General features: G+C 46.7%; 1 protein-coding gene and 1 non-coding gene across 5 annotated transcripts; one reads left to right on the top strand and one right to left on the bottom strand.

Moving 5' to 3' along the window:
- Nucleotides 1-454: 454 nt before the first annotated feature.
- Trnan-guu (transfer RNA asparagine (anticodon GUU)) lies at nt 455-528 on the bottom strand. Its single transcript has one exon. It is a non-coding gene; the product is annotated as a tRNA-Asn (tRNA).
- A 367-nt stretch (nt 529-895) lies between these two features.
- LOC135367361 (mediator of RNA polymerase II transcription subunit 12-like protein) lies at nt 896-26,657 on the top strand. 4 transcript variants are annotated; one of them, XM_064600580.1, is made up of 40 exons: nt 896-1,042; nt 1,331-1,393; nt 1,468-1,506; nt 1,577-1,684; nt 2,454-2,537; nt 2,604-2,763; nt 3,836-4,035; nt 4,093-4,203; nt 4,545-4,702; nt 4,762-4,882; nt 6,010-6,156; nt 6,418-6,517; nt 6,647-6,924; nt 8,400-8,526; nt 8,644-8,987; nt 9,217-9,325; nt 10,162-10,496; nt 10,725-10,964; nt 11,513-11,676; nt 11,782-11,890; nt 12,150-12,280; nt 13,568-13,678; nt 13,732-13,873; nt 14,441-14,567; nt 15,349-15,561; nt 16,168-16,285; nt 17,095-17,416; nt 17,901-18,112; nt 18,930-19,106; nt 19,167-19,299; nt 19,749-19,933; nt 20,169-20,289; nt 21,057-21,218; nt 21,809-22,090; nt 22,166-22,291; nt 22,999-23,152; nt 23,675-23,889; nt 23,958-24,036; nt 24,124-24,358; nt 24,624-26,657. In XM_064600580.1, the coding sequence occupies exons 1-40, from the start codon at nt 947-949 to the stop codon at nt 24,970-24,972; spliced, it is 6,687 nt and encodes a 2,228-aa protein (XP_064456650.1). In that variant the 5' UTR covers nt 896-946; the 3' UTR covers nt 24,973-26,657. The 4 variants fall into 4 exon arrangements, with proteins under 4 accessions (XP_064456650.1, XP_064456651.1, XP_064456649.1 ...); XM_064600581.1 differs by having other exon boundaries at nt 897-1,042; nt 23,678-23,889; XM_064600579.1 differs by having other exon boundaries at nt 897-1,042; nt 23,678-23,889; nt 23,955-24,036.
- The last annotated feature ends 478 nt before the right edge of the window (nt 26,658-27,135 follow it).

Genomic DNA, 27,135 nt, shown 5'->3' with positions numbered 1-27,135 from the left:
TATACTTTTAAAGGGGTTCAAACACTTTGCACGAAGTTACTTTGGACGGATCTCTTTCAGCAATAAAGGCAGTTCCATACGCTTAGAAAATTGCCACTGTGAATTCTAAAACTCCCTTGGCTCTTGGTCCTCTCAGTTTGACGTTAAAGTTTGCTGCAGGGCTTGTACCTCATGAAACCAGGACATGTTGAAACTCTGCCCTGCAGTACACACCACTTTGGCAACATAGGCACAATGCAGGGTGCGCGTTTTCAACCAGCTGAGAAAAGGGAACTGGCAAGTGTACTAAGCCAAAAGGTGCACAACAGACAAACACAAGGGCACAGAAACAAAACAAAGGGAGAAAACTCAAGTAACACCTGTAGGATGCTGTACTGTGTAGTGAACTGATCAGTGAGTTTGCTTGTCTCTCTCGATTTGATTTCATACTAGCACACACAGCAAAATTTTTTTACGCCCCCGGGTGGGCTCGAACCACCAACCTTTCGGTTAACAGCCGAACGCGCTATCCGATTGCGCCACGGAGGCCGTGAAACTGCATTCTCTATTTATGATCATAACCGTAACACATTCCTTTTTTTTTTTTCGCGCGCGACAAATATCGTTTGTTAGTATTTTGCCAAGTGCAACGCCTTATAACGAGCTTTTTCCGCTTGGTTCATTTGCTGACCCACAGTTTGCCACAGTCTTGCCTCCGGACACAGTTTCATTGTAAGTTTACCCCGCTGTTCAAAGACGTTTACCGAGCTTGCGACGATCTTTCGCAGCCGCGACTGATTCATTCACCTTTTTCGCGGCCGTGTGCGAGGAATAGAATGGGATCAAGGTAGGTTAACCAGATTAGCAAGATCTGAACTCTTCGCTGAAGAGCCCTGGCTGAAGTTGATCAGCAACAGTGCAGGCCCCTTGTGGCGTTTATGAGAACCCTTCCCGTACCTAAACAATAATGGCTGCGGTGTCGTGGCTGTTTGAGAAGCGGCACCTAAAACGACCACGATTAGGACCTGCAGACGTCTACCCTCAAGACCCTAAACAGAAAGAAGTAAGCTTGACCGCTTAACCAAACTATTCCTATGCGTGGTCTGCGGCTAAGTTTCTTTGTCGAATGCGACAATAGCCGCATTCGACTCTGCTGTCGCTCACAAAATCTCTGTATTTTAGAAGCATGCTCGCAAAAGTGTTCGTCAGCTATATGCCGTGAAAAGCAGAGTTTTGACGACGGAAACATGCAGGATACCTCACTTTACATAATTAGTTATACGTAAATTTTTGGTAGCTTTCCGAGTTCTCCTGTCAAACGGTACTAATTCGTTCGCTGTTACTTTTCCAGGATGAATTAACAGCAATAAATGTTAAGCAAGGGTTCATCACAAATCCACAGATAGCAGACGAGGTAAGCTTTTCTCTCGCCTACTATCGTTTTAGCGCAGTTGAAACGAAATTTAAACATTCGCTCTTTTCCCCTAGTATGGGTCCGCCAGGAATCAAAACATTACCTCAGCTAAGGTAAGTTCGTCTTCTGAGTTCACCCAATGGAGTTTTGCCGACTAACCGGGGTTGTTCTTAACATTCCCAGTTTGGTGCCTTCTCGAGCGCAATATTGGCAAAGAAGCAAGAACTCAACACTATCCAAGATTCTGGACGCAAGCGGCAACAAATCAATCCTAAGGAGCACTTTTGGCCTGTAAGCCATTTCTATGACTCTGAATGTCTTACAACCCTACAGGGGGTAGCAAGCTGTAAAAGTTACGTATCCACTCTGCTGTACACACAACACCAGTTTGCACAATGACCACACCGTGTATGTAATCTACCGTATTTCGCAATGCATAATGCACATTGATACAAAGTACATGACATGATATGTGTCATGACAATGACAAAAGTGTCGCGAAGACGGGTACAATGCACAAAAATAACGGATGACTGAGTTCTGTAGTGCAGTTTGTTAATCAGCGTCTGCGTAGATGACGAGAGCAGCATCATCTTAGAGGGACAGCTTGTGGCGGCCAACGTGTACATGCCGGATGCAAGCGTTCACAAAGCAGAGTGTCACATGAAAATGTTATTTTAGCTTTGGTTTGTGTCTGCACTGTTGCAAGATGAGGGCCAGCCATTTTTACGCTTACAGAGCTGATCATTTGCCACGTTCACCTCAGGGGAACATTTTGTTCTTGAAAGGGCTGTCACATCTGGAAACCCATGAATTTTAAAATCATGGCTACACAACGAACAAACAAGACGAGGACCCAGAACCGCGTCAGTAGTACACGAGGCAAATGTTTCAAAATTAAAGGGGGATGTAGAGGCCATCAAGTGTGGTCTTTGTTCGAAGCAGCGCTGTTGTCTTTGCTGTACCTGTCCTGCATGGCATATCTAAGAGACTTAACCTCTGTAAGTTGCCAACTTGTATAACGTCTCATTTATATAAAGTGCGCGCCACAATTTCGCAGGTGACTGCTCGGTCCAAAAATGCAATCGAGGCTTGGTTCAAGGATCTTGCCGGCTCAAAGCCGCTCACCAGCCTGGCCAAGAAGGTCAGTTGCGCAAAATTGTGAGGCCAAATTAGAATCAATCAACATTGAGATATTCTTTCTATTCAGGTTCCCATATTCAACAAGAAAGAAGAAATATTCTTGACATTATTCGAGTTTTCTGTGCCAATGCTGCGGGCAGCCTGGTTCATCAAGATGACTTCTATCTACTCGGTGGCTATATCCGAGGCCAAGATGAAGAAGAGGCAGTTACCCGATCCTTCACAAGGTACTTATTTTCTGTCCTTTCTGGGGATGGAAATTCAGAAAGCCATTCCACTGAAGGGGCATATCCTTCTGTATGTCTGCCTGCAGTGTGTGTTGCATTCGGGGGTATTAACGTTGCACATTAATACTAGAGCATTCCACGATTCCGCGAAATTCCTGAATGTCTCGCGAAACCTGCTGTTTCCCTCACAATTGTCCGTTTTTCGAGGCATATTCGATATCTTACAGAATTGTGTAAGTATTTCAACCGATCTGCAACATTTTTGCGTGTTAAACTCGATCCGTCGCGGCTGAATGTGCCGCGACGGAAGAAAATTTAACAAACGGCAATGCCCGGAGAGAGAGATTGACAGAGCTGAGTCTGGTTTTCTTTGCACACTGAAAAGTTACGAAAGGTTTCAAAAGCGTGCGGGATGAGTTTGCGTGCGATCTTGGGAGATTGCTGCACTTTTGTTTTGCTTGTTTCTTTTTTTTTTCTTGCCCGCGGATTTGCAAATCCCACTTCGCGGAAAAGTAAATTTTCCGCAGCAGAAAGCTAGGGGCTTTAATTATTGCACAAAATTTCATATCTCGCACATGTCCAAGATTTGTAATGGCTAGGGTTGCCACCTTTCCTAGCGAAAAATACCGGCCGAAGGACAGGAGGCGGAATAGAGGGAAGGGAGGAAAGACTCTCAGGAGAGGGAAAGTGGTTGAGGGTTGGACGATATAAGGGTTGGACGAATAATAATAATAATGAATAACTAAGAAGACAACTGGTGACTGCGGAGTTGGGTCTGTGCTCCAGATTTATTCAAGTTGTAGTGGAATGCTCAACGGAAAACCCTGCAAAATCCCCTATGAAAGATCTTGAGCCACAAATACCGGCAAAAGGCTGCCGGTACCACCTTCCTACCGGCAACCGGCAGAGCGAACGAATAACCGGCCGTGCCGGTATAATACCGGCCTGGTGGCAACCCTAGTTATGGCCATGCACAATTAGTCCAGCAGGTTTCGTAGTCCCTGTAAAAAAGAAAGGATGAAAATAAATTGTGTAAATTGCTCAGCCTTTCCTTGTCTGTTTTTTTCTGCAGAGTGGACTCAAGCCTTGTGTAAATTCCTGAGAGAGCTCCTGCATAAACTAGTGGAACACAGCCACCCTACAAATTCGTCATTGCAACAGGGGGGAACCGGGGGCACCAGTCCCGCCAGCAACCCCCCCAGCATTCCCCCGGACACTGCGGCCATGAAACAGTGGCAGTACTGCGTTCAGTTGACCTATCACCTCTATGAGGTACATTGGCTAGAGAGGTGCGAAATAAATGCCTTTAAGTTAAAATGCCATTTTCAGGAGGGCCTTCTGGACCAGCAGGATTTCCTCACCTGGATCCTGGAACACATCGAGAAGACCAAGTCGCCAGACGATCCCATCCTCAAACTGGTTATGCCGCTCACGCTGCAGGTGGTGCCATCTTTTTTTATGCAACGCATGCAGTAGGATCTCGATAGATGGCACAAATATGTTTCGTGAAACGTGTTCTTATTACCGGAAATTGGTGCGATCAAGATTGAACGAAATTGGGGCCCCTGAGTGAAGATAATGCGCACTTGCTGTTTATTTCTTATGCAGAGATTGCAGAGATTATCCGAAAATGTTACACATTACTTGTAATGCATTTCAGCCGGAACTTCTGAAGATGTCCGTATCATTCTGAACTGTGAACAAAGCATGATTGTATCATCGATATTATGCCGTATACTATTACCAAACGGAATAAGAATGTGCCTTTCATTGTCATCCAGTACGTGGACGAATTTGTGCGCTCCGAGCTGCTGTCACGTCGCCTGGCTCACCACTGTGCCAAGAAACTGAACCAGTTGGTGAGCAACTACACCATCAGTTCACCTCGAAGTCAGAGTCCCGTCGTAACCGTCAGTGCAGCCACAAATCACACCAATGGGTTAGTTTGTGTTTGTGCTGAAACACAGTCCACGAAATTTACACTGTTTACGTGTGCAGGCACAGAGTGTCCCCCGATCCTGCCGTGCCCACTGTGAACCCGCTGGCTGCGAGCTTTGCAGAGTGTCTCCGCTGCTCTCATCATCGCAGCATCGTGCTTCAACTTTCTGCAGTTCTGCAGGTGCCATTTCTATCTCCTCTACCTTGGCTTGAAAACTAACAGGTGTCCCTTTAAAGGAGCAATGAATTAATGTTTAACGCAGCTCGAACCCCAATTTAATTCGTCAAGCTGTCCATCGGGAGCCACCGTGCAAAATATTTTCGCTCTGCAGTGTATTATAACGGCGCAATCAAATTTACAAAAACTGCCAGTGGAAGCAGCCTAGAGATGCAAAATTTCCGGAAATTTTTAATGGCTAGAAAAAAAACGTTTTTTTTTCTTTGGTGGGGGGGGGGGTTCCGAAAAATTGGAAACAATGGAAACAAACGTGGTTACTGCTGAGTCGAAGCATTGCCGGCCAAGCCACAGCATACAATGAGCTAGAAACTTTAGTAGTATCCACCCTTTAGGCATAAATGCAGAGCAGAGCATCCCGTGAGACTGCTGTCTACTCAGCGATAGGTAATTGGAACAACCCGTCCACTCCGACCAGAACTCCGACATTATGTGAACGTGATGGCGATCGCTTGGAGCAGCCAGACGGAGCTCTAAGTTGGTGGTTGTTGCCGGATGAGAGGCACCTAACGCACTGTTGGCGGGTTGGAATGCATCGAAGGCACGAAAATTTACATTTTTGAATTTTTTTGCCTGGAAATTTTGGGCAATTTTTCTGGAGACGAGGAAAAAAAACTGTTTTTTCCCCAAAATTTCTTGTTTTTTTTTTTTTTCGGGGCTTCGCATCTCTAAAGCAGCCACGGACAGCCGACCCGGTCCTCGCACGACATAGGAAAGTCCCGGTGCAGTTTTTATTTTTATTTGTTTTTATTTCTTCCAAGCTCACTCGCCTCTTGTACCTGCTTGACCCGTGCCGCTGTACGTCACGGGTCACGTGCCCGGGGACCACGCCGGGTCGCGACGTTCCCTAGTTCTCCAACGAGTGGAGGATTTTTTTAAAAGTGCGCAGAACAGAGGCCTCATGCAAGCTCCGTAGGTCACCTGCACTCGTTGTTCTTTTGTGGGAACTCATTTCATGCGTTGCAGAACATACCGCAGCGAAAAACAAAAAAAATTATTGGGGTCACTTCAGTAGCACTCCTTTAAGCGAGGTTTTAAACGATTCCAAATATAGCGAGTCCTATCTCTGCCAGGTGATTACGTTGGAATGTTCGTCTGCCTTGGTTTGGAACAACATAGGAGAAGGCAAGAGCAGCTCTGTCCTGAGCGGTTCTCCGCTTGACCTCCTGCCGTGCCCACCTTCGTGCCTGCCAATGGCGTCCAGACCTCACAATGCTCAGGTAACGTCGTGTTTGTTTGAGCAACTGATTTGAGCAAATTGACCATCTGTAATGGCAACGGGCACTATTCCAACGCCACCTAGATTAAGTAGGGCGGGACGACTAACTGACATGGTATAAGTGCCAGTAGTAGTGCCAATGGTATTAGATGTCCACATCGTAGTTAGGAGACACGTTGCTGTTCTCAGCTTGCTTGTTCTGTTGTGAATTGGGGGAATGCATCATGGCCTACTGGCATAACATGGTGATCTCGCTCTCCAGGTGCGGCAGCAGTTACGTCGTGCGGAACAGCAGGTGGTCCAGCGCGGCCGGGCAGCAGAGGTTCGCTGGTCCTGCGACAAGTGGCAGCAGACAGCTGCGGGTGAGCTCCTCTCTCCATCATTGACAGCTAGCCACCTTCTCAATTGGAGACATCGGGCCTAGTCTCGCGCAAATAGTTTGTTAATTCAATCATTTCAGTTTGCAGTTGTCCGATAATTTTGATTTGCAGGCACAACCATAGGCCGGGTGTTGAATGCGTTGGACGCATTGGATCGTCACAGCTTCGACAGAGTGGATGTCAGCAACTCGCTGGACACACTGTACAGTAAAATATTTCCTCGGGGTGAGATTCAACCCCAACCCAACGGGGAGGCTCAACCCCTTCAGGATGAACCTATCGTTCGTCTCTTGTGTGAATGGGCGGTGACCACCAACAGGAGTGGAGAACACAGAGCCTTGGTGGTGGCGAGACTGCTTGAGAAACGACAGAATGAGCTCAATGTTGAGGTACTTCTTATTGGTCTGGGCACTTTCTTTGTTTATGGGTGCCATGACATTCTTGTAGAGATTAACAGAAAGCCAACTACACTCTGTTGTCAAGTTTTCAATTTAAAGAGCACGATAGAGCAGTTAATGTTGAAACTTCCGATACTTAAAAGTGTCCCGAAAACATTTTTTGCTGTTGAGTTTTTGAGCCATGTTCAGCAGTGCATTTTCTCTGTTACTCCCATCAGCAGTGCACCCGGAATAGGGTGCACATTTTCCTCTCTGTCAGTTCCTATCTGTGTCACGTTATGGTCAAGTAACGTTAGAAATTTAGACATGCTTCCCACATGCATACCGATGCAGACCAGCAAGATGGAGCATTGTCTGCTACCGTATATTTTGCCTTTATAGCGGAGGCGTTGCTTTTGCCCACTTTTTTTTTTTTTTAGATTTCCTAACGTCTGCTGTCTCACAAATAGTAAGAATATAGCAAAGATCTCAGATATCAAATGTACTCGAGTGGATAGTACCGCTTTCACTAATTCATATGCAGGGTGTTTCAGTTAAATCCCCGGGCTAAATAATTCGCGAACGGGTGCACCAATCAAATAACTTACTCTTACAAGTATCTGTCCGATACCACCTACAAGCTGCGAACCGTGTGAACGAGTGGGAGGGGCTCATTATTTTAATACAAATTTCGTATGAGTTTCGTGAAAAACATGACTTCTAAAGCAGGGCGCCGTCTGCATTAAAATGGGTACTACCCCTTTTGGGACCTTCAGTGGACACCTTTTGGAGAAAAATCTGCCACCGAAGCGGGTCATTTGTTGCAGTAATTAATTGGTTTCGGTTTACCAATTTTTGTAATGGCTGGTCACGCACAAGAACGTAACTCATTCGTGTAATTCACGCGTCATGCTTTGCCTTTTGTACCTGAACCTCGTTTCTGTACGAAATGAAATGACATGAAGTGAAATGAATGAAAATTCATTGGTGTAGCACATAATTAATTGGTGTAGGACATAATTCATTGGTGGATAAGGGAGTGGAAGAGCATCCTTTTGCGCTTCACCGTGACCAGCCGCGACAAAAATATGTAAATCAAAACCAATTAATTACTCCAACAAATGACCGGCTTCGGTGGCAGATTTTTCTCTAAGAGGTGTCCACCGAAGGTACCAAAAGGGGTAGTACCCATTTTAATGCCGATGGTGCCCTGCTTTAGAAGTTGTTTTTCGCGAAACTCGTTCGAATTTTTACGTAAATAATGCGCGCCTCCCACTCATTCACGCGGTGCACAACTTGTAGGTAATATCGGACAGATACTCGTAAAAAGAAAGTTATTCAATTGGTGCACCCTTTCGGGAATTATTTAGCCCGGAGATTTAACTGAAACACCCTTTATACGCTGCTATAATATGTGAACACAATACGTGGTTGTGACTCGGCACATCTCTTTACTTTTCCACACTTATTTACACGTTGACTCGCAGAAGTACAACGATGCAGACCTGGTGGACGAAAAAGATTCCCAGGACTCAGGGACTGGTGGTCCTATGGGACTGCCACTTTTCCAGAATCTTTTGGTCAATTTTCTCGACACTGAAGCACCAGTTCTAGGTAAGTGCAGAGAATCCGAAAATGCGGTAGAGATGGAATCGATTCATTCATTGCACAAAGAGTTTGTGCTGTAGTCCCTTCGAACAACTGTTCAACCTGTGACCCTTTTTCTTGCAGACGAGAAGCCTTCGCCAGAGAACCGCACAGCTTTTGCCAACCTTGTGTTGCTCTTCGCAGAGCTCATCCATTGTGATGTCTTCTCCCATGATGCCTACATGTGCACGCTCATTTCACGCGGTTATTTTGCGGGACACCCTCCTGGTAATGCCAGTCTTGGGGCTGCCCGCCTGGACCCGGAGCCCTCCCTCACTGGATTTTTGGATCCGGGACTGGGACCCTCACCGAGCCCAGTGGTGTCTATGCCACTCGGCCTGGGCAGCCTCGGGATAGGTGGCATTGGAGAACCCGGCAGGCAGCAGGATTCATTGCCCATGTTTGAGCCCGGATCGGTCAAGCACGAAGTGAGTGCGATTAGTTATCGAAACTAAGTGGTTACCCAGGTATCAAAGATGATGACATGCAATAGACCCCTGATATTGCGTCCATGAAATCTGGTACAACTATCTGAATACCAAATTCAAGAAACTATGTGGCTAAAACAACCGCAATCGAGGCCAAAAAAACTATTGCCTCGCACAAGTCATCATCGCACGTCATCAATGCAGGAGCAACATTCTTCTGATATTGCAGGTGGGATGGGACGTCCAGATGGACATGGACGATGCTAGGATTGATGCCGACCTGGATAAATTGTTGCAGCACATCAAGGAAGGGCAGCAAAACATGAGTGACCAACCAGGTGAGAGCCAGGTTGTAATGCCCTCCCCAGGGACTTTGGGATTACCTCAATTGAGGGTGTAGCGTGGAGGGGAGAGAGTTTTTGCTTACTTCCTCACAAGATCTTGCAGCAACTGTGCAATATTTCTGCAAACAAATGCTGCTGTCAGTGTCAAAAAGGGAGCTTAGTGCCTTTATTGCGGATGATTGTGGTTGAAGCTGAATATGTAAAAAAAATGTCTCTTCTGCTAATGGTGTTGCCTGTTCTGATGCCCCCTTCCTGCCTCCCATCTCGCCAATTATGTATGCAGTATATTTCATTCTTGATCTAGTAAGAAATAATTGCTTTGGATCAGCCATCTGCAGCATGGTCAGCAGCCACACCAACAATGTCCTCGTGCATATCAGCTCTACGCACAACTGCATCAACAGCATCCTCAGTTGCATTTTTAAAAAGAGAGAGAGAGTTAAACATTTTGTCACAAACTAACCAGTTCGTTGACAATGAAAAAATGGCTAGGCTCCTTCCGTGTTCCCTAGTCTCGGGGGTTTTACATTATGCATCAGTTCGTTGAGCCACGCAAACTATAAAAAGGGGGCAGAAGCATGTTAATGTTGCCAGGGAGATCTGACATGAACCACAGCAGTCGTTGCTCTCTACGTTCAGAAAAACAAAAATTTCCAAAAACATTTCCGCGTTTGTCCCCAGCAGAACAGACATGCATTGACAGCTTTTGAAGCCTCTTTCTGAAGCCCAAAAATTCAGACTGCTCAACGATCTGGACCAATTTTATGGCTCCTCAACTCAGAAAAAATTAGTAGGAATCTGTACATGTTTCTTCCACCAATTCTGTCCAGATTCCGTGGGGTCAGACAAAGAAGAAGGAGGGTCACTTCATGGTCCAGCCACGCCCCTGGTGGAAGTAGGTCCAGGAGGGACGACATCCTCGAGCAGTGCGGCAGTTCCAGGCAGTGGCACCAGGAGCCGAGCAGTACGCCACCTGCAGTACACAACCCACTTTCCCCTGCCCCAGGACGAGGCAGGAGCGCACGACTGTAATCAGCGGCACATCCTGCTGTACGGTGTCGGGAAGCTCCGGGACGAGGCACGCCACACAGTCAAGAAGGTCACCAAGGAACTTCTCAAACTCTTCTCCAAGAAAACCTCCATGGATATTGCTGATGGTGCCAAGGTACATGCTTCTAACGCTTAACCCTTTTCAGAAAGTTTGGTGTTTTACGTGTTGTTCATTTACATATTCCCTTACAATTTGTGGTGGTAACTTCCAAAACTTAAATATGCACTACGTTGCTACAGACCACACTGTCAGGCTCAAGTAGATAAGATATTTAGAAGGAAAAATTATGATCTGTTGGTTGCAAAGAATGTCTTTTGTTAATGTTGTCTTATCTCCTCCTAGGTGAAAAGACACGCCCGCGATGCTTTCAATTTCGAAGCGGCGATGGCTAGGTTCCAGTCTCTGTCCTACTTTGACCAGCACGTTGTGACACAGGCGTGTGCTTCTGCTGTGCTGGAGATGCTGGGGGGATTTGCTGGGGGATCGTCAAACTACCTGCCACTAGTGGAATATGTCGCTTTCCTCTTTGAACTCATGGAACTCTCATTCAACATCCATGGCCTCATTGAGTTCGGCTTACAGGTAACCAGAGTCGATACCCTCTGCTGTGAAGTTCGTAAGTGCTCGGCAGTGGTGCTCTGCTGAGATCTTCTAGACTGAACAAGGCCCGATCGCTTATCGATGTGATGTGGGTGCCACACCTCAAATAAGAGTCCATCGATAACAGACATGCTTTCAGTGGCCATAGTCGTGGACACAAGCTGCCATAGCCACATGAGCACCCACCGGAAGCAAAGGCCTTCTGTGCGTCATGTCGTCTGCAGCGATTGGCTCAAGCAGATGACATCGTCTCTTCATATGTCTACGTAGCCAAGACGGGAAAGGATGCCCGTGGCTACACTGGTGGCTGCACATCTGGCTATTGGTGCTACGTTTCCATGGCTACGGCCGTTGAAAGCGTGGTTGTGATTGAGGCCACCCCCAAGGATTATGTTGCGTTCTGGCAGCGATCAGGGCCTTGTTTACTCTAGATGGCATTGGTTTTGCTTATCCTCGTTTTTCTTCAGGAAGAATGCTGCCGTTAGAGACGACTGAATCTAGACTTAAATGCACAATGGGAAATTTTTCAGCTTCTAAAAGAACTTGTGGAAGTGGAAAGCCAGTTGGGGCAGAAAGGTTCTGCTCTGTGTGGCACTTACGCTACTTCTTTGGGGCTCTACATTGTGGGCCTCTTCTACAGATATCACTGCTGCCTTCTTGTATCGCAAGAGTACACGCTACAGACCTGCGAGAGGTAACGACCGATGTTTGAGACGTCGAACCTGCGTTAATTTGTGCAGCGTTGCTGCTTTCTCCTCAAAGAGGTATTTACGTGCTTGGCACCATTTGTTCGTTGCAGCCTATGCAAGATTGTGAAGCACATCTCCAACCCTGCTGAGTGCTCTTCTGCAGAGCGTTGCATCCTCTGCTACTTATACGATGTATATTCGTGCTGTTATTACCTGAGGGTAAGTACATAACACAACGATGCTTTCCTTGTTTTCATCGATGAACTTGTTAGATGTTTATGTATACAAAATTCGGTTGTTCTTTGTGTAGTTTATTCACGATCACCGAATAGCATTTCCTAACAGGAACATTAGCTCTTTGAGGAGCAGTGCATGCCATTGATGTGATGAGGTTGTCTGGAAAGTTGAGTAGTTCCGTGCTCTTAATGTCTGAATAATGCTAGTTGGAAGGATGATGTCTCTCATGTTCCATCCACAGTCGAAACATTCCGAGATCTTTGGCTCCCTCTACTCCAAAGTGAAACAGAGCCTTTACGTCTCTCAAACTCCGTCTGCTCTCAACTTGCTCTGGAACACAACGTTCATGATCGACTGCATCAATAACCCCAGGTAAAACTCGCAGCAGTTTGGCATTCAATAAGAGCAGTATGTATCAGCAGTATGTCCAGACAGGACAAAGATATACTTTTTTTGTTTGTTTGTTCTGCATTGGATTTTGGGCTCGGTTTGTTTGCCTGAGCATGAGAGCGTGGAGGAAAACGTAAGAGAGAACACGTTCCTGAACAAGGCCTCAATATGTTGAGAGCGTGATGTCAGCGTAGTGCAATGGTAGCAGGGTGTTTCATAACCTGAACACCGACGCGATCTGCGTCAGGTAGTTCAACCCCTGTGAACGTGTGTGCAGGTGTGTTCCATCGTGTGTGGCAGTGAAAAATTAGAATCGAGTCACTGACAAAAAAAAAGTGTTTAGAGAGCTAGTTACATCTGAAACTCAGCAGAATAACCATATCCATGTTGACGTACCCCAGCAGTGATACATATGCCTGCCAGGGTGGCTGACATATGTATATATTGCCAGGCTAACAGCCAACCTTCCTCCCAGTTATTCGCAGCAGTCATAGCATGTAGAGACCCTAGCGTTGCACGAATCCGCAAAATTTTGCGGAATTGGCCGTGTCTTGAGAACCTGCTGTTTCCCTCAGAATGGTGGTCTGTTTTTGGCGGAATATTTGATATCTTACAGAAGTACGGTATGTAAGGATTTCAACCGATCTGCAAGATTTTCACAGGTTAAACCCGATCAGTCGCGACTGCAATGCCTGACACCGCTGATAATGCATGACTGAATGTGCCACGACGAAAGGAAATTTAACAACAGCAACACTCGGAGAGAGATTGACAGAGTTCAGTCTAGTTTTCTTCGCACACTGGAAAGTTACGAGAGGCTTGAAAAGTGCGCAGGTTGAATCAGTACGCGATCTTAGGAGAATGCTGCACTTTTTTTTCCTTTCTTGTTTTCTCTCGCCTGCGGAATCCCGTCGATTTGTAAATCCCACTTCGCGTTAAAGCAAATTTTCCACCGCTGAAAGCTAGGGGTTTTAGTCGTATGTATTAAAGAGTAATATTAAACGGTAGGAGCAACTTATTTATTTACACATGGTAACGAGACTTTCGTACACGAGACTGCACTTCTTCTGGTTGAGGAAGTGCTTCTACCTGAAGGAGTGCAGTCTCGTGCACAAAAGTCTCGTTACCACGTGTAAATAAATAAGTTGCTCCTACCGTTTAATATCACTCTTGGATTTACTCACCACCGGCAACTCGACGTCGCCTATTTTTCTGCCTTCGTATCTTCATGTGTATTACTATGAAACTACGAATAAATGCACCTCACAGGACACGACCCGACGGCCAGCAGGTGAAGCAGCTCAACGAGAATCCCTCAACTCGCTACAGCTTCGTCTGCAATGCTGTCCACAGCATTTCTGTTGCCAGGGACCCCGACAGGTGCGCCCTTGTCTGTCGCGAATGCCGCTCCTCATCGCTACCTATTGTTTCAGGTTGAACGACATATCCTTGTTGTGTGCTGAACTGACCGCAAACTGCAGCTCTCTCAGTGCCGAGTGGCTCGGCGTGTTGAAGGCTCTGTGCTGTTCGTCCAACCATGCCTGCGGTTTTATTGACGTCCTCACGCAAGTTGACGTACGTCCCATTGCATGTGTACTAATATTTTCTTCAGTGAGAATAGCAGCTTTCAGCAGCCTCGCGTTAATTTGACCTAGGCTAATTTGGTTCATCACTTAAATCTACCAAGGTCTCTGCGAGGACCCATCTATGATTTGAAAGATAAAAAATTTGTCAATGTGAAATTGGAAACAAATTTGGTTCTTCACTTAAATCTACCAAGGTCTCTGCGAGGACCCATATATAATTCGAACGATAAAAAATTTTGTCCATGTGAAATTGGAAACAAGTCACGTAGAAAAATTCGATACGGTGGCATTTTATCTCGTACAAAAGCCTCGTACACATTTACTGTCAGCCACATGAATTTTCTTAGCAAAAGACACAATCTTCAGAACAGTTGTGTTCAGATAAGGTTGGCAAAACAAAACACCTTCTACTTATTATTTATTTATATGTTTATTTTCATTTCGCTTTCACTTTTATGATAATCTTGATGTTTGGGGTTGAGCTGACATGAAGAGTTTCAGCCATGCTAGCTTGCACACCTGTCATGGTTGTCACCATCAGTGTTAAATATCCCAGGTGAGCGACCTGTCCATTCACGACAACCTGGCCGTCTTCACCTGCATCCTGGTGGCCAGGCGATGTTTCTCGCTTCAAGACTTTGTGGTACACGTCGCTATTCCGTCACTGCTGTCAGCGAGCCCCGGTAACACGACAAGCTTTTCGAGCAGAATTTTTTAAATCTCATTATTACTACGCATTTTGTAAAGGAGCCATTATACTCCAGTATAACCTGTATAGCTCCAGTATAACCTGTATAGCTCCAGTATAACCAGTATATACTAGTATATACCAGGATAGCTCGTGCACAATGTGAGAATGGGTGCATTAAGTAGCACCTCTTGCGTTCCAGAGTGAGCGATGCTACCAGACCCCACTAAGAGGCTCTGCTTAACGCTCCAAATGCGCATTACTTACAGCGCTAACCACCCGCGCTTATGTGCCGACACGTTTCCGCTTCGGAGAGTGCCATTAATGTTTCTTCTCCATTTGCGGAGTCTATTGAAGTAGAAGGAATCCCTTAACATATCCGTACTTTAGATCTAAAGTTACCTAAGTGCATCGACAAGCCCTCCGTGTCACTTGAATACTGCCAAAATGCATGAAACCTGGCAGAACTACGTCGCTGCACTTTCAGTTTCAGTCGTTTGCACTCTCTGACTCAATTTTTTTAGATGGCGACACTGAATTCGAGACACGGAACTCGAGTAATGCACTTCCGGAGCGCATGTGTTGCATGAAGCTGCGCATGTGCTGCAGTCTCAGGTATAGAGGGAAGAATTCTACATGCGTGACCTTGACCACCACTAGCTGGTGCGCTGAAATATTGGAGTATAATGGCACCATAAGCCTCATTCAATAGTTACGTATACATTCTAACATGGGGTAGTACTATTCTGGAAATTGTGGTCACTCGAAAATTTCAGTTGGAGGTGCTGCTGACCAGGACGCAGAATCGGGGGCCCGTCTCACGTGCCACCTGCTGCTGCGTCTATTCCGCTCGGTTGATCCTTGTCCGTCGATGCCGCGACCCCTGTTTGTGATCCGCTCACCCTGCGACCGCCACCTGCTGGCCGCCGCCCACAGCAGCATGCGAGTGGAACCTGTCTTGGCCGTACTCAAGGCCATTCTCGTGCTGGGTAACCACATTTTTTCCCCTCTCAACAGTGATTCAACATTTGAACTGTGTGTGACACAGTTTTCTGAAATCTTCAGCCCGTGGCGGAGCAGTCCCCTATCAGCGATGTCGCGCATGAAGGTACTATGTACCAGTACAGAATCCGTGGAGAGGCCACGCATCGCTACCTGTCGGGAGAGATAATCATCAGATACACGTCGTCGTCTGCTAGTGATAGCAGTTTGCTATATCTTTATTGACATCAGAAACAGCTGCCCTGGACTAATGCCCGAAACAGAATGCCACGAACGTTCTGGTCCGCTTTGCACGAGCTACTACTTTTCATACCTGTCCATCCTCCTCCTTGTCCTTGCATCGACACAACACAGTTGAGCGTGGCCTCCCCTCGGTGATGGTATTGGTATAATCCCCTCATGCACAACATCGCCGATATGGGGCCGCTCCACCACGGGCTGGAGATTTCGGACAGCCGTGTCCCACACAGTACATTTCCACATTAGGATTCTGTTTCTGAAAGGGCAGTGCAAAACGCGTCCTCCACAAAATCTACATTTGTAGGTGTGGTGAGTTACACGGCAGATAACATGTCCCTTTACTGGTGGAACAGGTGACGCAGCCGCTCCCTGTCTAGATACTAAAGCTGATACATCGCAAGGAAAAGGTGAACCTAGCATCAATGAACTACTGGGTTCCATTGACGACCCGGACCTGGACCTACGCGTGCCGTGAGTTGTTCCACTATTTTTTATTGCTTTGATTTGTTTTATTTTCACACACACTGAATACACAATAGACGATTACACGAAGTTGCGCGCCCTCATGTGAGTTGCGCAAGGCACTGTGGGTATCTCGAAGGGGCAAAGCAACGTCGTCTGCTTCTCCATGTGACAGTGCATGTGCGAAGTTGCAAAGCTTAAAATGTTGTTACACAAAGTGTTGTTTCTGCATTTTGGCACGCAGCAAGGTTGCCTGCTGCCTTTCTTCTTCTCCATTGGCGACTGTAGTAAAGCACATAATAAACAAGCATCGCCACTGCAACTATCGGCAGAGTGACGGGGGAGGGGGGGAGTGCTCTCTCCCTCAAATACATGTGATGGAAGTTAGCCAGTCTACATGCATTTGACTAGCAGTTACTGAAGAATGACCACGGTCTGCAGGATTTTCAGTGTGTGAAGATGAAATTGATGATTATGGCTGAATTACAAAACTTCATTATGGATTATATTTTGAGTGGCGGACTTCCACCAAATGCTATGCAGGTAGTCAAATAAAGACTGCGGGTGTCGCGAGATGGATTTATTTACTAGTTGCATAACAATGGCAAAAGTCAATGAGGGCACTGTGCCATGGGTACAAGATGAATGCGCAAGTTACGTTTGCTCGTCTGGGAACACTATGACCTGAGTTGTCCCTGTTTCATAACAATTCGAATCATCACCATCAAGTTAAACCCAGGAGTGATTGCTCGATAGCTTTGACGGTACAATTACTGGTACATATATGGGCTTTCAAAATGAGGTTCATTCACATGCAGAGCCAGTTTAGGAAGGCACCCAAGCAGCATGTCGTCTCGAGGAACGGGCATCGAGAGTGCGGGTCTCAATGACTATGCCAAGTACGCCCTGGAACAGATCTGTGGGCAGCAGTGGATCCACGAGCGCTCGCTCCGAGATCCTGACGTGCTATGCTCGGCAGAACTTCTGCTCGACCCCATGCTGTCCCACAAGCAGGCAGAGACCCTTCTGCAAATGATTTGTCACCCAAAAGGTGTGGTCAGTTCTTCTTGCATGGGGCTGTCCGACGCGCTGGCGTCGTCCGGCGAGGAGCCCACGGACCAGAGACGGGTCATCGTTCAGGTAATTCTGTAGCTTCCCAGCGGTACAGTGTATGAAGATTCAACGGCATTCTAAGTGCTTGAACTTAAAGGAGCAATGAACCCTTGGACCTCAAAGTCCATATTTCAAGGCCTTGGGAGTCCTTGAATTCTGGGGGTATTTCTTCACAGTAACTTGTTTTCGAATAACGCCAGCATCCTTCCGTCTGCTTCCTAAGTATCCCTTCCGTCTGCTTCCTAAACCTTCCATTCTGTATAAATATGCTCACTTTGTCAGACTAAATGTAGGCTGGCATTGCTCCTCCTACGACACTGAGAGCTCCGAGTGCATCCAATACTGCTTACAGTCACTGTATACATTTTGCTTAACAAACCACAGCACTGTATCAACCTAGCTTATGTAGAAAAAGTTGTAACATTTGCTTTGCTTCCATAATTTCTAATTATTTCTACGATAATGTGTTCTGTAGCAGTATGAAGGATTAACTATGTGTTCATTACTGCAGATACTGGAAGGTCTCGACCAATGGAGCCTGCGAGTATCGTGGTTGGAGCTTCAACTCATGTACAAGCAGTGTTCCACACCGGCTGAAGTGAACACATGGCTTGAGAATGTGGCCAACGCTACCATAGATGTCTTCCAGCTGACCAGTGAAGACTGTCGACCTCCTTCTGTCCTCGTGTCCAGCCCTGTGCTGTATGAGAGGCATGGGGCAAGGTCAGTTGACAGTTTAAGCTCTCTCTTTGTTTTCTCGGAACTGAGGAGCATTCGGTGAGGAAAATTGCATCTTACTAGTAGGTTATGTCTAAAGCCCCTAGCCTTCTGCAGTAGAAAATTAATATTTCCGCAGAGTGGGATTTACAAATCTGCAGGATTCCATAGGCAAGAGAAAACAAGCAACAACAACAACAACAAAAAATGGTGCCAGCATTCTCCCAAGATCGCTTGCCAGCTCGTCCCGCACGCTTTCCAGCCTTTTGTAACTTTTCACTGCACAAACAAAGTTCCACTCAACCCTAACAATTTCTCTCCAGGAGTTCCTGCCGTTAAATTTTTTGCTTTAGTCGCGGCACCTTCAGCCGTGCAAGTGCCAGCAGTATCAGTCACGTCGGGCTCGCTGTCGCGCCTGATCGAGTTTAACCCAGGAAAGTGTCGCAGATCGATAGAAATCCTTACATAATTCTGTAATGTGTAGAATATTCCACAAAAAGCACACGATTCTGGGGGAAACAGCAGGTTCAGCGAGATGGGCGATTCAGAGAAATTTAGCGGATTCGCGGAAATCTAGGGGCTCAAGTCATGTCTACATACTGATTGCAAGGTTGCATGCACTGTGATGTACGTCTTGACTATGACTATAGTTGTCTCGCGACATAAAACTACAAATAATTTAAGTTGAAACCTGTAAACACATTTACACGTAACCTCCAACAGAATAGCACTCTAACGTAACAACCTATTGACAAACTGTCCCTTCAAGTTCGAAGAAGTCGTAACATTTTTCAAAGACAACGTGTCTTTTGTTTTTTGTCAGGCTAGAGATGGAGCGTATCTGGTTTGTGGCTCCCCTGGTGGCCAAGCTTCCAGCCACAGTGCAAGGTAAAGTGCTGCGTGCTGCAGGCCACGTCCTAGAAAGTGGCAACTGGGCCTCCATCACTTCTTCATCCTCTTCGAAGAACAAGGAGAAAGACAGCAAGCAGGTCCACAAGAGGTGACACTCTCCATGATTGATTGATTGATTTCACCCGTTAATTGGCGCCTCTTTGTTCAGCACGTCCCTGTTGAGCCACCAGCCATTCCTGTCCCTGGTGCTGATGTGTCTCAAAGGCCAAGATGAGCAGAGAGAGGGATTGTTGAACTCTCTCTACTCCCAGCTCAACCAGTGCCTCAACCTTGCCAAAGATGTGAGCCTGTTTTTCATGTATCGAGGCATCTTGTTATAGAACACATCGTATTTAGTATATGTGCATTGCAGTCCATTCAGTTCTTTATGTACTGTAAACTTGAATGGATGAAGGTAAGGCCTTTATGCTGAACAGTCAGGCGTGGAATAGTAGGGTATTTCTACAGATGCTACTTGAACACCTAGTGCAGTGGGCACAGGTGCGAACGCGTCTTGATCTGGAAGCTGTCTTGCGGGAATCAGGGAACGACCTTCATGTTGAACATTCAACGCGTTGAACATTAATAGTTTATTATCACTGTGTGTATGCTGACCACAGCTCAGCATATGACAGCGTAACCATGGCTCTGGGTCCGCCACAAACTCTTTTCTTTACGAAACCTTCCATTTACCAATTGCAGTTTCCCTCAAATACTCTGTACAAATACCGGCATTATTGTCTGCTTGTAGGAGAAGCCAGCACTGGCAGATGACCCCAAAACGAGGCAGCTACTACAAGAAGCCCTTCTGCTTCGACTCAGCTTGGTCGGGGCAATGTTTGACATGATTCAACGCAGTAATACCCTCACCACAGACTGGGCCCTTCTGCTCGTCCAGCTAATCAGCTACGGTGTCGTAGACCCACACTCTAATGCGTAAGCCATGCACTATGCGCTCTACAAGAATGATCCACACATGCGTCATTTGCTGGAGTTGTAAAATGAAGGTGTGAAGGTGTGGGGTAATCAGATAGACAAATCAACAAGTAATTTGGAAAAAACTGGAGAACCTGATTAGGCTAAAATCAATTTGGGAAGGGGATGTGTATCGGGAGTTGCTGGGGGAAGGGACCATTTTGTGGGGATTGTGACAGGCCCTTCTCGTGTGCAGGGAACTGTTCTTTACGGTGCTTGACATGCTGGCAGTGCTGATCCACACGACTCAGGTGTCGGACAGTTCATCGGGAGAGGAGATGCGGAAACAGTACATCAATTTGGTGAAGAAGCTCAAGGTTGGACACTCTTCAGTTCATCCCTGCCCTCTTGATCCACAAAGGAGAGAGACAAAAAAAAAAGCAAAAAACAAACGATGCTGCCCATCAAATTATCTATCCTGTTCCTTGTGGATTAGAGAGTACCTTTCTTGACCGTGTTTTGCATCTCAGAAAGAAAGAAAGTAAACAAACTCTCTAAATATTCGTGAGGGGCATAGTTAGAGCCCCTAGCTTTCTGCAGTTTCGCGGAATTGGCCACGTCTTGTGGAACCTGCAGTGTCCCTCAGAATCGTCAATTTTTTAGCTGAATATTCGATGCCTATATTATTCGTTTATATTATTCGAATATTCGTTCGACCTGTGACATTTCAGTCGAGAGTGAAAATGCCTGGCACCACTGGTAATGCTGGCACTCGCACGGCTAAACGTGCCGCGACTAAAGGAAATTTAATTATGGCAACGCCCGGAGAGAGAGTTGAGCCTAGTTTTCTTTGCACACTGAAAAGTTAGAAAGGCTGGAAAAGCATGCGGGATATGCTGCTATGCGATCTTGGGAGAATGCTGCACTCTTTTTTTTTTTTGTGTGTGTGTGTTTTCTCTTGCCCACGGAATCCCGCGGATTTGTAAGTCCTACCTTGCGGAAAAGTAAATTTTCTGTGAAGAAGTAAAAATGGAAACGTTATTTTTCGGAGGACACATTTGCTACGTTGCATTAGGCAGGCGTTGTTAGGCGTAAGTTAGGCATTGCTAGTGCAGGTGTGTTTAACCGTATGTGATGTTTGCAGAAAGAAGTGTCTGACTTGGACACAGACGTGATCAGCATGGTGCACCAGTTGCTGCCTCTGCCCAAGCAGCAGAGTGAAGTAATCACCTGCGAACCTATGGGCAGTCTCATTGACACCAAAGGAAACAAGATTGCTGGCTTTGACTCTATTGACAAGAAACAGGTTAGCAACTCTTAACACATCCACAAGCAAACGGGGGGGTTGTGGAAAGTTTTATGTTGTCAAAGATCCCCCACATTGGATAAACCTTCCAGCACCAGAGGTCCTCGACTTACTTCTGCTCTCACAAAGCTTCATGAAATTTGCCCGTAAGGTCGTGGGGCCAACTACCTTTCATAAACAAAGAGTTAAAGGGATGCTCACATCCGTGCCAGTCAAACTCGAAAGTTCGAATAGTTCGAAACTATAGCATCATTTTATTCCTCGCGGACCACTGAACACAGCGGAGCCTCTGCAGCTGTGAAAGCAGCGCCGATCTATCAAATTTGAAATATCTAAACACTTTTCGGACAAAAAAATTAGCCAAGTAGATTGTCGGACAGCATCAGACATAGTGGTATCGGTTTCATAGATGGGTTTCCGGATGTAACTGTCCCTTTAAACAGAGCAGCTTCCTTGCCAGGTTCACCCACTCGGTCCCAACGGTTTTGCCTGAAGCATCCTTTTTACTACTGGCTGTACTGATGGAGCTGTAAATAGGAAGAATGTCGGAACAGCTTGTGTGTGGCCAACGAGAGTTGCTTTTTCTTCAGGGCCTTCAAGTGTCCGAGAAGCAGTTTGTGAGCCCCTGGGACCTCTTGGAGGGGCACCGCAACCCAGCCCCACTCTCCTGGGTTTGGTTTGGGGCCGTACGCATGGAGCGTAAGCCTCGGGTGGAGGAATCCCACCGTGCCCTTCTATGGCACACCCACGGAGCCCTCGCCAAGCCCCTCTCATATTTCTTGGATCCCCCTCTGCTGCCTCCTGAAGACCTCATCCTGGAGCCTCAGCCTCATCAACATTTGCCCCCACCACCGGACAAGCACCACTTACAGGTTGTACACGTCACTGACCCCAGGAGAACCGTTTGCCATCGCGTCAGTCCTAACGAGAGAGCGTCTCCGTTCCAGATGCAGTTGTTGGAAGAAACCAAACGAGGACTGCATGAGATGCACGGTGCTCCGTCCCCACGCGGGGGAGCCAAGAAGCCCAAAGCCCAGAGGCGTCCACGCAAACCCAAGATGATGGGTGCACAGGTATTTATCTCAAAATACCGCAGCTGTGTCTTTCTTATACAACAATCACTAGAGCCCCTAGCTTTCTGTTGCGGAAAATTTACATTTCCGCCGAGTAATCTTTCGCGAACCTTTCGTAACTTTTCGGTGCACAAAGGAAATTGGACTCAACTCTGACAATTTATCTCCGGGCGTTCCTATCGTTGAATTTTTTTTCATCGCGGCACATTCAGCCGTGTAAGTGCCAGCAGTATCAGTCGCGTCAGGTATTGTAGTCGCGACTGATTGGGTTTACCCCACAAAGATGTCGCAGATCGATTGATATCCTTAGATAATTCTGTAAGATATTGAATATTACGCACAAAAAAACACGGTTCTGAGGGAAACAGCAGGTTCCGCGAGACATGGCAAATTCCGCGACATTTCGCGGATTCGCGGAGAGCTAGGGGCTGTAACAGTTATTGCCAGACACGCAGTCATGTCGAGAAATGAAAATATTATCGTGCCTGCAGCAGCACAGAAGATCAGAGAGGGAGAATTTTTCGAGCATTCTCAAAAAAGGATGTATTTTGGGATGTCCTGGCCAGCACCATAGTGCTGACCAAGGCTAACGAAGGCGTACAATGTTTTTGCTCCCCTGTTGCCTTTCCAGCTTCCATTAATAACGGAGTGTCTCAACTATGAAGGTTGCTAACCCAGTAGGTGTAAATTGAGTGTGTCATGCGTAGACGCCTCCGGTGCGGGGCTCCCTGGTGTACCCCGAGCAACAACAAGGAGGTATGTACCCCGGACCCCAAGCACCCCCTCAGCAGTGGTATGGTCAGCAACCACCGATGCAGCAACAGCCACCCTACTATTCTCCGCAACAACCCCTTCCTCCCGGTGAGTGTGACATTGTTGGAGGGGTCGTTGTCCGTCTGTTGGTGAGTTTGCTGCTCCTTCTGATCGTGGCTGTTGTCATTAAACACACATTTGTAAGAGGGCGATTAGGTTTATAAGATTGTGTGGAACGCTGACATTCATATACTATGTCGCAAATGTGGTACGAGGTTAGTCGAAGAATATTTTTTTATTTCAGTATAACAGTAGAAAAACACTCAAAAGTTTCGATAAAAGGGATAGGGCGCAGACCAACAAACTTTTTGCGCAGCACAACACAGGCTTTAACTGTGGCGGTATACAATTTCACCACTGAAAGTTGAGTACCTTGTATACGGACAAGTATCACAGCAGTGGAGTGCTTTCAGCCACGTTTTGTCTAGCTATTAAACAAAGCATGCTCTCCTTGCTGTTTGAAACGCCACTTTGATACTTGCGTTAGTACCTTTCGAAAACTAAGGTGTGCCCCTCCCCTGTTTTATCCCGACCCCACCCCCACCCCCCCTCCCTTGGTGCGCGATCCAGGAGGGCCCCGGTTTGAGAGGCAGCTCTCCCAGTCAAAGGCAGCCCTGAGCTCCATGCTGCGCGCCAGACATCCGTCCGCTCAGTTCATGCAGGGACCTCCTCCTCCTCAAGGGGGTGCTCCCATGGGGGGGCCTTACCCCAATATGGACATGCTGCAGAAGCAGAGGCACCAGATGATGATGAGGCAACAAATGCGGCCTCAAGGGATGCCACCAGTGAGTCCTCTTGTCCCAAGATCCCATTTGGTGTGCTTGTCTTCAATCCATCTTTGTTCCATTAGCAGCAACAGGTGAATCAACAGGGCATGTTCCATCCCGGCATACCGCAGGGAAACCAGGGTCCTGGAATGCATCATATGCCTGGTATGGTTGTTGCTTTGGGAGAACTTTTTTTTAAAAGACTTTACGTCCGCTGTGGATAAATAATGCTGGTCACTTCTGCACCTTTAGGAAACATGAATCAGAGCTATGGCACGTACGGTGGCCCTCCTCCACAGATGCAGGGGGGTGGGCCGTCGCAGGGCCTCATGGAGCGCAGGGGAGGTATGATGGGACCCTCAGGATTTCCACCTCAGGCAGGGTACCCCAACCCTCAACAACAAGGACCCAACATGGGAGGCATGGGGGGCATGGGTGCCCCTCCAGGGCCCATGCAGAACCCACAGGGCCAGTACATGCCCAACAGGTATATTTCTTATTATATAGAGTATTACAAACCTATTCAGGTCCTTGCAGAACCAATAGAGGAATTCATGTTCAAAAAGGGTGATACGGATCAAACGAAGTTATCCTCAAGTCTCAAACAAAATCATCGACAGTTTCACAACACACAATGTCTTCTGGTAGCTTACTCCACTCCTTAGTAGTACCTAATGCAGTAATGTAGTACTTAATGCATCTTTTTTTTTTTCCTCTGAGATATAATTGCTGACGATTGTTTCATTGTCCAGGCCACAATATCCGCTGTCACAAGGTGGTCACAACACCAGTGGCGGTACCACCATGGTGGCCAACTCCCACCTGACTGGCTCCGGGGGTACTCTGGTGAGTCAGGGCAGTGGAGGACCAGCAGGTGCGACCACCGGATATGGTGGCGCTCCGCAAGGTGCTCCCATGATGTCTGCACCCACCCACAACATGCAACAGCTGCGGCATCAGCAGCAACTCATGGCCATGCAGAAACAGCAGCAGCAGCAACAGCAGACTGCAGCACTAGTAGCACAGCTGCAGAGGCAGCTCTCGGGGAGCGGGCAGGTTGCACCTCCGCAACATTCTTATCAACATCCTGGGCCTTATTAGGAGAAATTATTAGGTACATTGTTTGGTGCGGCGATGCAGTTTTGGAAATTCTCTCCAAGCTGTTTGTCTGCGTAGGAGTTGCCCACGTATGGAATGTCTGGTATAGTTGCAGCAAGGCCCTAGAAAAGAGAATTGCGAGCAGTTCGTGCATGTGGGTGGTTTGAGCCCCCGTTATGATACACATTAATGTTAGGTACACGAATATAGGCCAAAACATTTTTTAAATTTGGCGGAACGTCGATGTTCAATCTGACGCCGTGCAAGCCAGCCGGCGTCCGGTATATCTCGAACCGTTGACTTATCGGGTGCTTTCATCCGATAAACACGGTACTACGGCAGCCAACTATTTATTTAATGGGATATGTATAAAGACCGACGATCTCTAGTTCTTATAAATTTCCAGTCCGGGTCCTTAGCGAACAGATGTTTTTCCTTCAACTGATTTGCAACGTAACTAATTGCCCTTATCGGTGTCTTACGTAACCGGACCCTCACTTAGATTTTGAGAAAAGGTTTTAGTACATGTGATAACGACCTTTGACCCCACTCACTAACTTGTGGTTGGTAACACTCCAATGGAATGTCGGGCACTTCCTGTATTGAATCCTGTGGGATGGATAAGAAGAAATTATGAATGTCATTCGAAGTGCAGCAAGATGTCGATGATATGATTCTCTCAGGAAAAAGAAAAGATCATGTCATCCGGGAAAGAGTGCAACGCTGGTGGGGACTACAAGCGGATCATAAAAATGTTGTATAGCATGAGAAATGGTATTGTCAAAGATCACATCATCAACGGGGCCATTATGGCTAGAACACTGTATGGGTTTCGAGGAGCTAGGAGTTGTTGATAAGTTACCCTGGAGCCATTTTGCATTTTAACTAAAAGTTTAATACAGGCATACGAAGGTGCTGTACTAATATTGCACAAAAAATTTCTATCTTCCTTAAGTTTGCATGCATCGGATCGAAACTTCTCTTATCAAAATGCCCACAGCAAATTACGTGAAAAACATCGGCTTATATGCAGCTGCTGGCAGTGTGCATGTCCTTAAAGGTCATTTACTGAAGTGCTCGAAGTACCGTATTAATTTTGTATCATCGAGCCGTCGATGACTCATTGTGGATTAATAATTTTTAAAATTTGGTCGGGTACAACTGTAGGCAACATATTTACGGTGCAGTGGCATAGCGGGAGGGGGAGGTTCAAACCTCCCCAAAATCGTACCTTTGGTCGCGCATTTGGGACAGGGAAATGAGGGTGAAATGCCCCACCCTCTTGTAAAGTTCCCATAGAGCCCCTCCCAAATAATTTTTATTGGGGTGGGATTTATTGGGGAGGCATCCCTTCGTATAGTTGTTCGATCTAGCAGATGAGGCCGACTGTGTAGCAAAGGGTGAGGCCTTTTTTGCCCAAGAATGCGCTGCTTTTGAAAGGTGCATTGGATAGCGAAAGCAACTATATACTGACGAGGATTGAGGCAGCAACCGAAGACATTCATTTTTTGGGGCCAGACCCGCGTGTTCTGTTTGGGCATTTTAAAGCGATGCTGTATAGTGTTATCATATTGCAATTTTTAAATGGTCATCTCTAATGTTGTTTGTTAACTTATTTATGGTGTTCTGCACTTGTAAATAGCATTTGTCATAACATGTGAAGAGTAGTAAATTGCCTGTATTCACTGCGCACGTGCATCACTGATTTCCTCGCATCATTCTTCAGGGTGGTGTCTCTAGTGATATAGCGACATAAATGTCGAGACTAACGAAGCCGAGGCTAGCACGTGCAAATGGACAAATACGGCATTAGAGCCTCCATCTTCTGAGAACAACGGAAAAACAAGAGCAGCTATCTCCGTCCATTTGAGGGCCTTAGCAACTCATTTGGGGGTCTTGCCAATCTGGTGTAATGGTCAGCACCCAGACGGTCTCAGCACATTTCCCCGTGAAGTCGGCCCAGGGCGTGTTATTCCACTATTTTGTAGTGGAAGCGGGGATGGTGGTGTGTTACCCGCTCAGCGTGGTGTTGTGTAATGCCCCAATTTTTTCGTGAAGGGACGTTCGGACACCCCATCGGTTTTTCTTTATTTCTTTCTTTTTTTATTTATTTATTTCAGTACATACCAAGCGCGCCCACGAGCGTCTGCTATCGCAACCGCAGAC

Source organism: Ornithodoros turicata, chromosome 8 (assembly GCF_037126465.1).
Source record: "Ornithodoros turicata isolate Travis chromosome 8, ASM3712646v1, whole genome shotgun sequence".
Taxonomy (NCBI): domain Eukaryota; kingdom Metazoa; phylum Arthropoda; class Arachnida; order Ixodida; family Argasidae; genus Ornithodoros; species Ornithodoros turicata.
The sequence above is the reverse complement of the archived record's forward strand: the minus strand, read 5'-3'. Positions and strand labels throughout refer to the sequence as shown.